The sequence below is a fragment of the Eptesicus fuscus genome, chromosome 12, assembly GCF_027574615.1.
Source record: "Eptesicus fuscus isolate TK198812 chromosome 12, DD_ASM_mEF_20220401, whole genome shotgun sequence".
Lineage (NCBI taxonomy): Eukaryota > Metazoa > Chordata > Mammalia > Chiroptera > Vespertilionidae > Eptesicus > Eptesicus fuscus.
Window position 1 is genome coordinate 14,346,660 of NC_072484.1, and position 16,724 is coordinate 14,363,383.

The following is a 16,724-nucleotide window of genomic DNA, read 5'->3' on the forward strand; positions in this document are numbered from 1 at the left end:
CTTTTCCAAACTTGTGTTCATTAACAACTGAAAAAGTACTGGCTCCTTCTGACAGTGACAGTTTGTTACAAGGCAAACTCCAGAAACCTTCAAAGAATGACCACCCTTCCCTGAACCCAGCACTGGCCACCACCCTGTGCCGTCCTAGACACTGATTTCAAGTGCTGGATCTGCCCTTGCTCACCTGCAAGTTGTGAGGCAGAAGCGTCCTTTTGGATTCTGTCCTCAGTTGGATCTGTATTATCCCGAAGGGCAGACTGCTTCAGCCACTGGTAGACTTTTGTTTCTATAGATGACAAAAAAGGCACAGAGAACTGGATATCTACATGCAAAAGAGAGATGGACGCTTACCTTATATCATACAGAAAAATCAACCAAAAACGATTAAAGACTTAACTGTAAGACCTAAAACTATTAAATTCTTAGAAGAAAACATAGGATAAAAGCTTCAGGACAGTGGATTTGTCAATGATTTCTTGGATGACCCAAAGCACAGTCAACAAAATAAAAACTGACTAACAGACCTACAGCAAACTTAAAAATTTTGCATGTCAAAGGAAACAATCAACAGAGTGAAAAGGCAAGTTATGCAATGGGAGAAAATAACTGAAATAATATATTTGATAAGGGGTTAATATCCAGAACATATAAGGTACTTACATAATTTGATAACAACAAAAAATAAATCACCTTATTAATGCTTTTTAAATGCATAAAAATTGTTTTTGTACTGCCTCTTTTAGGTACTCTGAAAACAAACAAAAACCAATTTAGTTGAACTCAGTTTTCAAGACTCAAAGACAAGTTGTGTGAATTTATTTGAGATGGCCAAATGCTAGTCATTATTCTGAGTGGGTCAACTCATGGTAAATGGTTTCTCTCCACTCCAGGCCTTGCAGAAGCCACTACAGGGATGAACCAGAAGAAACAGCACTGATTCCTTGGTCTGTCCTCCAGCTACTTTGAAGCCCTCTCTGCTCTGCCTCTCAGGCTCTCATATTTGAGTGCGGGGTTTCTAGGCTGGGTGAATGGCAGGAGCATCAGGAAGAATAGTAGTAGCAGGATGAGCTCAGAGACCCAGAGCTGAGAAAAATCTAACCAAGGTCGTTGTGGGGACAGAAAGGGCATGCACAGAGAGCAAAGCGAGGTGTGCCAAGGGGGTCAGCAGCAGCCCAGACCTGGCTCGGATCCACACGACACCCTTAGCCCTGCAGGGCTTCTAATGGCATCCACTGTAAGTTAAGGAGAAGATGGTTGGGGAAAACAATACATAAAGATCACACATGTGAAGGACCCAAGTAATACAACCTCGCCCACTACCTCAAGTCTCAAGGATACCTGGATGGAATGGAACATGGAGAATTAGTTTTAGCACAGAAATAACAAAACAGCATCCTGTGTAGACACAAGGGCAGATGGGTTCAAGAACACAGATATTAGAAACAGACTGGACAGGGCAGGATTCTAAATGCAGACACTTTTGGGGGGCCAAGCAGGAACCACACATAAAAAGTGACTCTGGTCAGGTGAGAGCAGCGGGAGGGGTGAGCTTGTCGCAGCTGGAGGGCACATGCCCCATCCACTGCGGAGAGCTGTTCTCTGACTACAGCCAATTGCTGCCAGGTGGGAAAGTGGGCCTAGTCTCCCCAGATTTCTGCCTTTGTAAATGAAAAAATAAAAACTGCACAGGCCAAACACAACATACTTGCAACATTGAAACTAGATGGTGGTGAGCAATTTTTATTGTGCAACAAGAAAACTCTGTGAAAAACTTCAGCCAAGCTAGATGTTAAAAAAGCTCACTCCTGCCGAAACCGGTTTGGCTCAGTGGATAGAGCGTCAGCCTGCGGACTGAAAGGTCCCAGGTTCGATTCCGGTCAAGGGCATGTACCTTGGTTGCGGGCACATCCCCAGTGGGGGGTGTGCAGGAGGCAGCTGATCGATGTTTCTCTATCATCGATGTTTCTAACTCTCTATCCCTCTCTCTTCCTCTCTGTAATAAAATCAATAAAATATATTAAAAAAAAAAAAAAAAAAAAAAAAAAAAAAAAAAAAAAGCTCACTCCATTGAAAGAGTTGAGAGACCCAGAACATTTTATCAAGGGAGGCTGCAACATTTTCTTAGAGATTTCTAAGTAGCTGTCTGAATCAAATGGACCAGATTTCAGATTCTTTGGAAACAAGTGTATACTTTTTTTTGCTAGGGGGGCTCAAACAATTCAGACATCCTCCAGGAATAGTCTAGAAGACTTGGCTAGGAGGTCAACTTCATAAAGCAAAAAGGCAAAGCTAGGCTCTTAAGGTTTCTGGCAACTCAGGCTCAGGCTTTTGATAGTGAAGAATCAAGTGTTGAAAAGCTGCACTATGTTGCCTTGCAAATTCATAGTTATTAAGTGAATTAATGAACAAACAAGGGGGCAAAAGTAACAAATCTAGAGGTTCAAGTTAGCCTGCTATAAACAAGGTAGGGACAAGGTGTGCATAATTCTAAGGGGAAATACTTTAATCTTCTCAACAGGCAAGTAAACTCTAAGTCTGTAAATTTGAGAATTGGGTGGCTCCTAAGAACTCCAGGGAAACATTTCCTCTTATTAGTAATGTCAAACTCTCAGCAAACTATTTAGTGAAAATTATTATATGAAACAATTATTTCTAACAAATGTAGTTCTTTTTTTCTCTTTCTTTTTTATTTCTTTTATTTTATTTTTTCCAATCACCATTTATCCCCTCTATGCCCTCTTCCACCTCCACCCACACCTATCACCGCACTGTTGTCCATGTCCATGAGTTTTCTCTCTCTTTTTTTCTTTTTTGCTCAATCCCTCCACTCCACCCAACATCCCCTCCCCACTAGAGCTGTCTGCCTGCTAAGTGAAATAAGCCAGTCAGAGAAAGACCAGTATCAAATGATTTCACTCATATGTGGAATTTAATGAACAAACTGAACTACCAAGCAAAATAAAGACAGACTCATAGACAGAGAGCAGACAGACAGAATACAGTTATTTTCAATTAGAATGTTCAGGTACACACAGAAACAAGCATGCTTGCATGTTCCAGCTTTCGGTTCTGGATCTCTAGGTCAAGCAGCTATTACATATTCAAATCTGTGTCAAGATTTAGTTTAAAAAGTAAAAAAAGATTGTCATTTAAAACAAAAAATAAAGCAAGGGTCCAGGGGACTAAACTCTATCCTTGCCATTAATTCTAGACTGATAACACAATTAGATAAAAATATTTTCCTACTTCCTTACATAAGCTAGCAGAACCCAATCAGCGATCTTCCTACAAAGTGGTGATGGATCTCTGAGATTTTTTTTTTTTTTTTAAATATGCATTTTGTGTCTAAAGAATGGAAACAGCTAGAGAAACAAAGTGAAATACACTGAATAAAGGGAGGTAGGGGAGAGATGATGATGAGAAAAGGAGAAAGAAAAAGCCTCAACTTCTTATCTTTTATTCTCTTTTATATGCAAATGTACACCTGCTAAAATACTTCCAAATCTACAAATAAAAAGAAAAAGAAAATATCTGATGAACAAGTGCTTTTAACAGCCTATTACAAGAGCCAGATAAACATGTGGTTTACCAGCCTCTATGGGGTATCTCTCAGGCAGAGAATCTGTCCTGGGCTTTTGCAGAAATGAAAAAAGAAGAGTTAGGTCTGGAAAAGGAATAACAAAGGGAGATGCAAATAATACCATCACTACAGCTAGCAAAAACGACCTTGAACTGACAAAAAACTGGGCATCTCTGAAGAAGGAAGGATAATTGCCATTCCTATATGAAGTATGTAGAATTTTTAAAATTAAATTTAAAAAATATTTTCTGTCCACTGAATTTCCAACTGCTGTTACTTTTTATGCATATCTACATCCATGCATTTTTTAAATACAATACATTAGATGTGTTGCTGATGCAGCAAACCCAGTTGTCTTTACAGAATAAAACTAAAATTGTGGGATATATTTCTAAAATTAATCCTAAAGATAAATATTATCACTTAAAATCCAGAAACCACTTGTCTAGTAATCTGCTCAAATGAAAATAAGAAAATATTAAGATATGGGTGCTTTCACAATTCTGAAAATACAGAAAACTTATCTATATTTAGGGATTTTGTAAAGGCCACAAGTCTGCATGAATGTGAAAAGCACAGGTTGGGTCCACTTTTCACATCCAGACTTCCCACTCCACCAGGAGCCCTGGGCCTGTGAAGCTACTGCCCAGGTTTCTTTGTCCTCTCACAGAGAGGGCTAATGCACAGAGAAAACCCTAAACCATATGAGTGAGTTGCCTGAAGCTGCTTCAGAATATAGATATTTATATCACTTTCTAAATTTCTATGGAACAATTAAACAATTACAGCTGAAAATAAATGTTAGGCTTATAACTGAACTTTAATGAATGTTCCAAAACTGAATTGAAACAATTTTGCTGGCATTGCTTCACATGTAAATTTATAACCACAGTCTCTGACACTTAATTGTTCAATCATGGGAGGTGAATTTTCAAGTCTCAAAGTCATGGAATCTTTGATTGAGTAATCTTGATCAGGAAGTTATAGTTTATTGGTATAACTAAATGGTTTAAAATATTTTTAGCAATTTGTATTCAATTTACATAATGAGAAGAATCAGAAATAAAGATATTAATATTACCAATGTCATTACCTATAGTAGAGCCAGGAATAATCACTAATTAAGATGAACCAGATTCTAGGGATATAAGATATGAAGACATCCCTCCTCAGCTCCTGTAGTGGATGGAATAGTGTCTCCCCCCAAATCCCTATCCACCCACGGATGCCTGCCAAAAAATGAAACTAGACCATCTTCTTACACCATATACAGGCATAAACTCAAAATGAATTGAAGATTTAAATGTGAAACCCGAAACCATAAAACTCTCAGAAGGATACATACGTAGTAAACTCTCTGACATAGATGGTAGTAATATTTTTTTCTGATTTATCTCCTTGGGCAAGGGAAACAAAAGAAAAACTAAACAAATATCAAGCTAAAAAAGATTTTGCACAGCAGAGGACACCATCAACAAAACAAAAAGACAGCCTACTGAATGGAAGAAGACATTCACCAAAGACACATCCTATAAGGGATTAATATCCAAAATTTATACAGAACTCATGCAACTCAACACCAAAAAACAATCATTAAAAAATGGGCAGAGGACTGAATAGACATTTCTCCAAAGAGGACATACAGATAACCAATAGACATATGAAAAGATGCTCAACATCACTAATCATCAGAGAAATGCAAATTAAAACCTCCCACCTGTCAGAATGACTATCATCAATCAATCAGCAAACAAATGGTGTGGAGAAAAGAGAACCTCATTCATGGTTGATGGAATTGCAAATTGGTGCAGCTACTATGGCAAACAGTATGGGGGAACCTCGAAAAATTAAAAATAGAACTGCCTTATGACCTAGCAATTCAACTTCTGGGTGTTTATTTGAAGAAATTCAAAACACTAATTTGAAATGATATATGCACCCATATGTTCATTGAAGTGTTATTTACAACTAGAGGCCCGGCGCATGAAAATCGTGCACAGGTAGGGTCCCTAGGCCTGGCCTGCGATCAGGGCCCATCTTACCTGGCTGCCAGCAGCTGGCCCCGCCCACCGGCAGCCGGCTCTGCCCCCTGCTGCCGATGCAGTGGTCGCTCTCTGTGTGTGGGGCAACTGGTGGGGTGATCGGGGCCCTGGCGCCACCCGTGTCAGCCTCCACCCACCCCTGGTTCCTGGTTTCCCATTGGCAATCAAAGCCTGCCGGCTGGGGGGAGGGACTGAGAGATTGGCTATTCCCGCCCACTAGCTGGCCCCACCCCCCGCCGCCACTGGTTGCCCTCTGTGTGTGGGGAACTGGTGGGATGACTGCCCCCCCCCTCCCTGGTGGGTGCCCACCCACCCCCGGTTCCCTGTTTCCCATCGGGTGATCAGAGCCATCAATAAATGATTGGATAAAGAAGATGTGATACATATATACAATGTAATATTACTCAACCATAAAAAAACAATGAAATCTTACCACTTGTGACAACACTGATAGATCTAGAGGGTATTATGCTAAGTGAAATAAGTCAAACAGAGAAAGACAATTACCATATGACTTCACTTTTATGTGGACTGTAAACAAACAAACAAACAAACAAAAAAAAACACAAAGAAACCAACAAACCAGAAATAGACTCCAGATACAGAGAACAAAATGAGAGTTGCCAGATTGGAGGGGGGTTGGGGCCTGGGTGAAAAAGGTGAAGAGATTATGAAGTACAAATTGGTAGTCACAAAAAAGTCATGGGGATGTGAAGTACAGCATAGGGAATATAGTCAATAATATTGTAATAACCATGTATGGTTCAAGGTGAGTACTAGACTTTTGGGGGGTTACTTTGTAAGTTATATAAATGTTTAACCACTATGCTGTACACCTGAAACTAATATAAAATGTCAACTGTAATTGAAAAAAAATTTATGTCCACCCAGAACCTCAAGATGTGACCTTATTTGGACATAGGTTCTTTGCAGATATAATTAATTAAGGCTCTCAAGATGAAATCATCCTGGATTTAGGTGGCCCTAAATCCAATGACAAGTGTCCTGAGAGGAAGCGGAGTGGACACAGAGACACAGAAAAGAAGGTGATGTAAAGATGGAGTTAGAGATTGGAGTTATGTTGCCACAAACTAGGACCCACCAAGAGCTGAAACATGCAAAAAAAAGGGTTCTCCCTGGAGCCCTTAGAGGGAGTACAGTATTGCTGAGACTTCGATTTTAGACTTTCAGCATCCAGAACTGTGAGATAATACATTTCTGTTGTTTTAAGTTTGTAGTGCTTTGTTACAGCAGCCCTAGGAAAGTACATTAAGTCCTAGGAAAGTTCACTGGTTTTGCATCCATGGATTCAACCAAATGCAGATGAAAAATATATAAAATCCCAGAAAGTTCCAAAAAACAAAACTTGAATTTGCTACTATACTAAATCCGAGCACTACATTAAATCCATGCAAATGAAGTGATGTGTTGGCATACCCTGCTGTGGCCAATATGAAAATATAAGGCCTTTTTATATAAGGGACTTGAGCATCTGTAGATTTTGGTATACACAGTGGGGGTAAGGGGTTGTTAGGGGAAGGGGTCCTGGAACCAGTCTCCTGAAAAGACACCAAGGGATAACCGAAGTACACTCCCTGATCCCTGATTTTGTTAAAACATCTAACGCCCAAGCTATTCACTTTCTCCACTTGAGTCTCTTGTGTAAAGTGAGAGTATTTCACAACATGACCTCCAAGGGCTCTTTCAGCTTTGAGACCTCCTGCCCCATGGTTCTCAAACCTGGGGAGTCACCTGCGTGTGTTATAAAAGGCTGATACCTGGCTCTTGCCCCTAGAGGTTCTGATATAACTGGTCAAGGGAGGATTTAGGGCATAGGCAAATTTTAAAACACCACAGAGGATTCTATTGTGCAACCACTGAGAATTTCTCTAGGCATGTAGGAGTTCATTTCCTTGAATACAGGGGCATCCAATCAAGTGCACTAGTCAGAAAATTGCCTTTCATTCTTTAATAACTACGTTAAATAACCACTACCTTGCAACATCATGAGTGAGGAATGCTTTGCCATAGCAGGTAGCAGGCAGTAGGCTGAGTGGGGGAAGTCCCAGCAGCCTGACCACTGCCATAGAAACAGGGCCGTGTGACCTGCAATGGACAGTTCAGAAGCATATGGTGGTCCCTTGGTTTTGCACGAATTGGGGGTCCCCTGTCCCAGGTGCAGCAGGTAATATATCTTTTCTGATTCTTGAACATTTCTGGGAAGGGACAAATGAGGAACAATTACAGTCTCAGCAGTGGAGATATCATGTCACTGTACTTTGGCAGTCCAAAGTTATCACCAGTCTTTTCTCTCAAGATAAATCTAGTCACCAATGATAATTTGGCCATTGTATGTTTCTAGCTCTTTTCCAATTTGATGTAAAACTCCAGTAAAAATGTTTTGGCAAGCACTGCCCAGGACCCCAAGTGGCACCCTTCAAATTTATGCTGACCTCCCACAAAGCTTCTAAATGGAGTACCTTAACATGACTTTGAATATTTCAGCTTGCCAAAGAATACCAGTGAGAAATGGCACAGTCAAGCAACCACTTTCAACACAGCTTGACCACGAGAATTGATGTCAAAAGAATAAGAGGCTGAATGGACATTCTTAGAGGTTTAATCCTCTTGAGATAAAAGCTGAGAGCCCTTTTCACATGGAGCTTAAGGAGATGAGTTTTGCCAGGATAGGCACGTGGGTGGGAAAAGTATTGGTGGAGTGAATAACTGAAAGAGATAGTATTTTGGCCTGAATCAACAAGCATTTAAAGAAACTCCTTTAATACTCTCATTTTTATTCATTTGTTTGACATAATGAGTGCCCACTGTGTGCCAGACACTGTGTTAGATGATTGGTTTGTATGACATTTAAAATAAGCTGCATCATTTGCTAAAACTAAAATTCACTTAATTCTCAAAGGTAAATATAATTGAACAGAAATAAAATTGTCAATGTGAGAACTTTCCCTTTGTGAGTTTAAGTAGTTCAGGATTCTTTCCCTCATAATCTAGATAAGCATTGCTTTAATCCTGGCCTAAGTGTTTCAGGGGAACACTGACCTGAATATCCTACTATGAGCATGTGGTCTCAGGCCTATGCAACCTTCCAACCTTTGTAAACCCAACACAAGAGAAAGGAAAGTAGGGCTATCTGTGTTCATCATTATTCTCTAAAGCATCCTTGCAGAGTTAACCTTTCGTTACGATACATGCTGATGTTTAATTGATCCAGGCATCCTGATGCAGTTCTTAAATCCTGAAGTTTGAGTTCTAGTCAAGATCCAACACACTAGCTATATGGCTCTGAGCAGGACTCAACCTTTCTAAGTTTCTGTTTGACCATCTGCAGAATGTTACTAATATTTACCCCACAGGGCTGTTGTGAAGATTAGAGAAGACAAATGCTTAGTGAGGGCAAAGACCCAGTCTTTTGCTGTCCTGGTATTCCCAAGGAAAGATGTTTTGTTACATGCAAATGATATACTATTTACTATATATATAAAATTACACATTTCAAAGATATCAACATTAACTTTTAATTTCTATCTGAATTCTTTAGTGGGAATAACTAGACTAGTAAAAAGGGGTAGACTGTGTTAGCAATAGATCACAGGCTGTGAGAATATTTACTTTGGTTGTGTGTACGGGTGTGTGTATGGAAGTGTTTCTACACTTTAGTACAGGTTATAAGAGCCAGAGTTATGAAATTCATACTCCCTATAATGATGATTAACAAAGCAGATGCCTTCTAAGTGATAACAAACTCTTAAGGATGAGCCCCCTCTTGTAAAAAGGCTGATGTGAGGGGATATAAAGGAAATAGGAAAGGGAAAGAGAGAAATGAGAATTTTGGCACCTTTGATTTTTTAAAATATGGACAGAGAATCATATTAAAAGTGGGTCAGAGTTCCCAGAAATGAGAATTCCTTCCACAGTGCCCCTCTAGAGAGCAGGTTCCTGCCATGATTCAAGCACCCAGTACAGACTCTCACAGCTGGAACACACTGAGTTTGCTTTTCCTGATAGGAAGAACCAGAAAGTTTTTCTGTTATTGAGCTGTCAATTCCTTCCCTGCAGCACTCACAAACAGGGTCTCCTGAGGTACCCTCTATAATTATGCTCGATTAATGCTCTGCCTTGTACATAGCAGCTCTGCAAGTATTTAAAGATAACTTCTGTGCCCTTCTCAAGTTAAACTTCCCCAGGATCCTCATTGTTCTAAAAATGGTATAACTTCTGATCCACCCATCCATTCTGCCCAACCTCCTGGTGGCCTGCTCTGGGTTTCAGCTCTGCTTCTTTCTTTACTATATCCCGTCTGAGATGGCTGCAAAGCAAATAAGGTCACACAGAAGGATCCACACTGATGAAGACTGCTTCTGGATCACTGACAGTTACTATTGTGACCTGCTGGTCATCAATTCAGGGAGCAGCTTTAACAAGTAGCTCTTAATCAGAGCATCATCTGGGTTTAGTTACATTAAAGTAGCCCAAAGTGTCTTTGTTAAGCAATCTTATCCACAAGGGAGACTCCCACAAAAAGAACCACAGGAAAATGTTGATGATAATTTTAGTGTACTGATAAAACTGGTGCCCTCATTAGACATAAGGTTTTAAATGTTCCACATGTATGTGTGCATATTTCCCAAAATGTGTTCCATAGAACATTAATTCTGTTGGCTTCTGTTAGACAAAGTATTCCATTTTCAAATAGTTATTTGATTCTAGGTTCCACACTTTTAAATGGTTCATTTACTGAAAGTCTTCTAAAAGTCTTCAACATGCTCCTGTGCATGGTGCATGCTGCAGAGGGCGAAAGACCAGACGGTTTAGCCACAAGATATGTATTCCTTGCAATGTCTTCTGGGAGGAGCAATACACAGAACACATTTGGGGAAATGCTGCATCAGATCATCAACCTTGTAAGGCAGCACATCGAGGGAGGACAACCACCTGGTGATCAGGAACCCTGCAATGCCCTCACCTGTGTGCACATATGGCAGAAACAGTTGGGCCTTGACCAGAGAGATCCCCAGGAGCCATTTCATCAGCTTTTTGTGATTCTTCTCTAAGGGCTTCTTCATGGGATTAATTAGATGTTCCAAAGGTAGCATGGAACACTCTTCAAATATTTTTTTTTTGATAGGTAAATATACTTGTGGATTCAAATCATCAATTGAGTTCTACAGTGGTAATTTCTTGTAGAAACTAATTTAGTGGTACTATCAGGAAGTGTGGTCTATGAGGAATTATGGTAGCATTGCAGCTCAAGAAGGCAAGCAGCTGTCAGAATAACAAACAAGCTGGCAGTATCCAGGTGCCCTTCCAGGACTCATTTCAGGCTTACTGTTTTTGTGGCACTGCACCCCCAATTACCCCTGCTTCTTTTCCATCTTGAGTTTGCTTTGTAAGGTTCCTTTTGACTAAATGTCACTGGTTTGAAATGCTGGTGATTGTGGGGCTAGTGCATAAGACCAATAGTACTACTAATATTCGCATGAATATTGTTAGAAACCACAACTAACATGTATGAGTGTCTAGCATATGCCTGACATTTTCACACACATGATGTTATTTCAATTTTAAGGCAATCTTGCCAGGTACTATGTATATCTGCTTTTCTAATACAGAGGCTCAGAGTGGTGCAGAAATGATCAGGGAATAAAGAGCAGACACTGATGGCTGATGCCGAAGACCAGGCTCAAGTGCCACATTTCCTCGACTCCCAAAGGACAGCCTCTGGTATATTACTTTTTTGAAATATTCTAGAAGGAATTCAGCCCATACAAATAGGAAAGCCTCAACAGAAGTATTATAAATGGGAAGGCAGAATCTATCTTAAATCAAACTATATATTTGCCTTACTTTACTAAAGGCCAAATTTCTAAATAACATGACAAAAGATACAAAATTTAATAAAGAAATTATGGTAAAGAACTTAGATATCAAAATAGCTTCAATGAGAGACACAAAAATACTAGCAGTATTAAGCAGAAACAAGGTGTATGAGGCCCTCAAACATTAACTTCATGAGAGATACAGTGTGTGGGGGACAAGAAATGAAGTGTGGTGGCAAGGACAGAATGGCAATGCTAGAACAAAGTAAATGGCTTTAAAATTTTTTTTTTCATGTCTCCCAAGTTACTTTAAGTCTAGTATTCTGGCATACAATGTGCATAAAACATTAAAAACAAACAACAACAACAAAACCTCTGCCAATTGTCTTCCACCCACAAATAAAAAATAGAGGGTCTGTTCCAGTCTTTGGCGTGAGTGGCATTGTAGAACAGAGGATTACCTTCTGTGACCCCACACAACCTGCTCCCAGAAGGTTATTGCACCTGTACAACAGCTCGATGTGGTCGGAATTGAGCCCAAATAACCCACAAAAAGGGCATCCAGCTCAGGTTTTCAAGGAGACCATTCCATTGAGTCTCACAGACATTTACTACAAAAGGCCACCCCATTAAGGCTGGGAGTCATAGCAGTTCTATCTAACACATAGAAACAAACTCAAAGAGACAACTAAAAAGAAACAACCCCCAAATGAAAGAAAAGAAGGAATCTCCAGAAAAAAACAGCTAAATGAGATGGAGGTAAGCAATTTATTAGACAGAGTTCAGAGTCATGGTTATAAGTATGCTCAATGAACTTAGTGAGAACTACAAGGAAATTAATGGGAACTACAGGAAAGTGAGTGGGAAATACATCAGCATGAAAAAAGATATAGAAACCATGAATAAGAATCAGTTGGAAATGAAGAATATCTGACATCAAGAATACACTGGAAGGAATTAAAGGCAGGCTTGATGAAGCAGAGGATCGAATCAATGATTTGGAAGACATGGTAGAAAAAACACTCAGAGCAGAAGAGAGAAAAATATAATTAAAAGGATGGGGACAGTATAAGGGAACTTTGGGACAATATGAAATGGAACAACATCCTCATAATAGGGGTACCACAGGGAGATAGAGAAACTGTTTGAAGAAATAATGACAGAAAACTTCCCTAACCTGGTGAATGAAAAATTTACACTAGTTCAGGAAGCACAGAGTTGCAATCAAGATGAACACAAGAGACACACACCAAGACACATCATAATTAAAATGGCAAATGTTAAAGACAAAGAGAAAATTTTCAAGGCAGCAAGAGAGACAGTCAGTTACCTCAGGAGTTCCCATAAGGCTGTCAGCTGATTTCTCAACAGAAACACCACAGGCCAGAAGGGAATGGCATGAAGTATTCAATGTAAACAAAAACTTTAAAGCCATTTACTTTGTTCAAGTAATAAAAAGCAACAATCTGAAACCAAGACTACTCTTTCCAGCAAGGTTATAATTAAAAATTAATGGTGAAATAAAGAGCTTCTCATACCTAAAACATGCTAAAGGAGTTTATTACCACCAAACCAGCATTGCAAGAAATGCTAAAGGACAGTACTAAGAAAAAAAAAAAAGAAAAGAAAGAAATAGAGGTACATAGGCATAAAGAATAAAAATGGCAATAAATTAAAAAAATAAACACCAATAACCTTAGCCCTGGCCAGTTTTGCTCAGTGGTCAGAGCGTCAGACCATGGACCGAATGGTCGTGGATTCAATTCCCAGTCAAGAACTCGTACCTCAGTTGGAAGTTCAATACCTGGCCCAGTTGGAGTGTGAGAAGTAGGCAACCAATCAATGTATCCCTCTCATGCCAATGCTTCTTTCTCTCTCTCCCTGCCCTCTTCTGCACTTCCATTCTCTCTAAAAAAGAAAATCAACTGATAAATAACCTCACTCCTTGGGTGAGGATTAAAAAAAGTAATACCCTTAAATGTAAGTGGATTAAAAGCTCCAATAAAAAGACATAGGGTAGATCAAGAAGAGCAAAGGTTAATCCCGAAGATAATGTTAGAGAAACCAAGATGGCGGCATAGGTAAACACCTAAACTGCTGCCTCGCACAACAGTTTCAAAACTACAACTAAAAGACAAAACGGACATCACCCAGAACCACAGGAAAGCTGGATGAGTGGAAATTCTACACCTAGAAGGAAAGAGGAAAGCATATGGAGAATCAGAGGAGCTGCAAAGGACTGAGGTACAGAGACAAGTGCACAGAGAGAAAGGGCGGATGAGTGCCTAGCTGGCTTTCTCTGGCAGGAGAGGGAAAGAAGCCCCCGACTGCACTTAACCCCAGTTCGACTGCACTAACCCCCAGTTCCGGGTGAAACCCCGTGGACCCAGACTCATACGGGGGGAGTCTGGACTGTCAGGTAGAGAGAAAGGCACACGGAGACTCGTCGACTCAGGAAAGCCGCGGCGGGCAGGGGTCTCGAGGCTCGCACACGTGCGTGAGTGAGTGCAGAGAATACTAACTGCTGAGGTTGCCGCTACCTCTCCCTAGCAGAAGGGAGTCAGGAGCTCCTGACTGCACTGAACTTCAGTTCCGGGCGAGCCTGGGGGAATCTGGACTGTCAGGTGGAAACTCAGGGGAGCCGCGGAAGGCAGAGGTCTGGAGGCGCGCGCGCAAGGGCAGGGCTGACTGGAAGCCAAGACTGTCTGCTCTGCCCTGAGACTCCGCCCCATCCAAGCTGAGCACAGAGGCTTTTACAATTTTGCAAGTCTGGTCCTATAAGGCTGTCTCCAGCACAGGTCTCCCGGTGTAGACACAGCTGATACACATAGCCAATTGGCCTGGAGGTCAATTCCTCCCAGTGATACCAACAACTATCAAGACTTAACTACAATAAGGCTGTACACACAGACCACAAAGGGGTGCACCAAGAGTGTCCACCTCAGGTGACTGGGGAGGCTGACCCACTGGGCCATATAGGAAACCTAGCACACAAAGCTACCCTACCAACTCAGGGAAGCAACGAAAATGTGGAGACAAAGTAACAGATCACAAACGAAAGAAATGGAGGAAAACAAACATCTGGATATAGAATTCAAAACCACGGTTATAAGGTTTTTCAAGAATTTCCTAGAAAAGGCCGATAAGTTTAGTGAGACCCTTTGAGGATATGAAAAAGGACCAACTAGAAATTAAACATACACTGACTGAAATAAAAAAATATTATACAGAGACCAAACAGCAGACTAGAGGAACGCAAGAATCAAGTCAAAGATTTGAAATTCAAAGAATCAAAAAACACTCAACTGGAAAAGCAAAAAGAAAAAAGAATCCAAAAAGTTGAAGATAGTGTAAGAAGCCTTTGGGACAACTTTAAGCGTACCAACATCAGAATTATGGGGGTGCCAGAAGAAGAGAGAGAGCAAGATACTGAAAACCTATCTGAAGAAATAATGACTGAAAACTTCCCCCACCTGGTGAAAGAAATAGACTTACAAGTCCAGGAAGTGCACAGGACCCCAAACAAAAGGAATCCAAAGAGGACCACACCAAGACACATCATAATTAAAATGCCAAGAGCAAAAGACAAAGAGAGAATCTTGAAAGCAGCAAGAGAAAAACAGTTAGTTACCTACAAGGGAGCACCCGTATGACTGTCAGCTGATTTCTCAACAGAAACTATGCAGGCCAGACGGGAGTGGCAAGAAATATTCAAAGTGATGAATAGCAAGAACCTACAACCAAGATTACTCTACCCAGCAAAGTTATCATTCAGAATGGAAGGTCAGATAAAGAGCTTCACAGACAAGAAAAAGCTAAAGGAGTTCATCACTACCAAACCAGTATTATATGAAATGCTGAAAGGTATTCTTTAAGAAGAGGAAGAAGAAAAAAGTAAAGATAAAAATTATGAACAACAAATACATATCTATCAACAAGTGAACCCAAAAATCAAGTGAATTAAAAATGTGAGGAACAGAATAAACTGGTGAATATAATAGAATCAGGGACATAGAAAGGGAGTGGACTGATAATTCTCAGGGGGAAATGGGTATGGGGGGTGCAGGAAGAGACTGGACAAAAATTGTACACCTATGGATGAAGACAGTGGGGGGAGGTAAGGGCAGAGGGTGGGGTGGGAACAAGGTGGAGGGGAGCTATGGGGGGAAAAAGGAGAAACAATTGTAATAATCTGAACAATAAAGATTTATTAAATTAAAAAAAAAGACATAGGGTAGATGAATGGATAATAAAACATGACCCATATATATGCTAAAGGAGTTTATTACCACCAAAACATGACTCATATATATGCTGTCTACAAGACAGCTACCTCAAACAAAAGACTAAGACAGGATGAAAGTGAGGGGATGGAAAAATATATTCCACACAAATGGACACAAAAAAGGGGGTGTAATAATAGTTACATCTGACAAAATAGAGTTCAAAACAAAGACCATAAAAGTGACAAGGAAGGTAACTACATAATACAAAAGGAATCTATCCAAAAAGAAGGTTTAACTCTGGTAAACACATTTGTACCTGATATAGGAGCATCTAAGTATATTTTTAAAACTTCTGGAGGACGTTAAAGGAGAATTAGAAAATAATACAGTCATAATAGGGGACTTTAATATACCACTAACATCAATGAATAGATCTTCCAGACCCCATAAAAAAATTAACAAAGAAACAGTGACTTTAAATGACACATTAGATCAAATAGATTTAATTGACATTTACAGAACATTTCATCCCAAAGCGGCAGGATATATATTCTTCTCAAATGCACAAGGGACATTTTCAAAGACAGACCACATTTTAGGACAAAATAAGCTTTACAAGTATAAGAAGACTGAAATCATATCAAGGATCTTCTTGGATCACAATGGCATGAAACTAGAAATCAACTAAAATAAAAAACCTCAAAAACATTCAACCACCTGGAGGCTAAATGGCATGTTATTAAACAATGAAATCAAGGAAGAAATAAAAAACTTCCTGAAAACACATGAAAACAAAAACACAACAACCAAAAATCTATGGGATATAGTTATAAGAGGGAAGTTCATAGCATTACAGGCCTCCCTCAAGAAATAAGAAAAAGCTCAAACAAATGATCCAATGCTACAACTTAAAGAATTAGAAAGAGAACAACAAGAAAAGCCCAGAGAAAGTGGAGTGAAGGAAACAATAAAGATCAGAGTGGAAATAGATGACATAGAGACTAAAACAACAATACAAAAGATCAATGAAACCAAAAGC

The 16,724-nt window shown here is 39.9% G+C and overlaps 1 protein-coding gene across 1 annotated transcript in view; it reads right to left on the minus strand.

Annotated features, from left to right (window-relative positions):
* KIZ (kizuna centrosomal protein) overlaps positions 1-16,724 on the minus strand; it is a 132,220-nt gene that overhangs the window by 14,944 nt on the left and 100,552 nt on the right. The window contains exon 11 of the mRNA XM_054724101.1: positions 185-286. Coding sequence (XP_054580076.1) covers positions 185-286 — 102 coding nt within the window. The remainder of the gene's footprint in view (positions 1-184; positions 287-16,724) is intronic.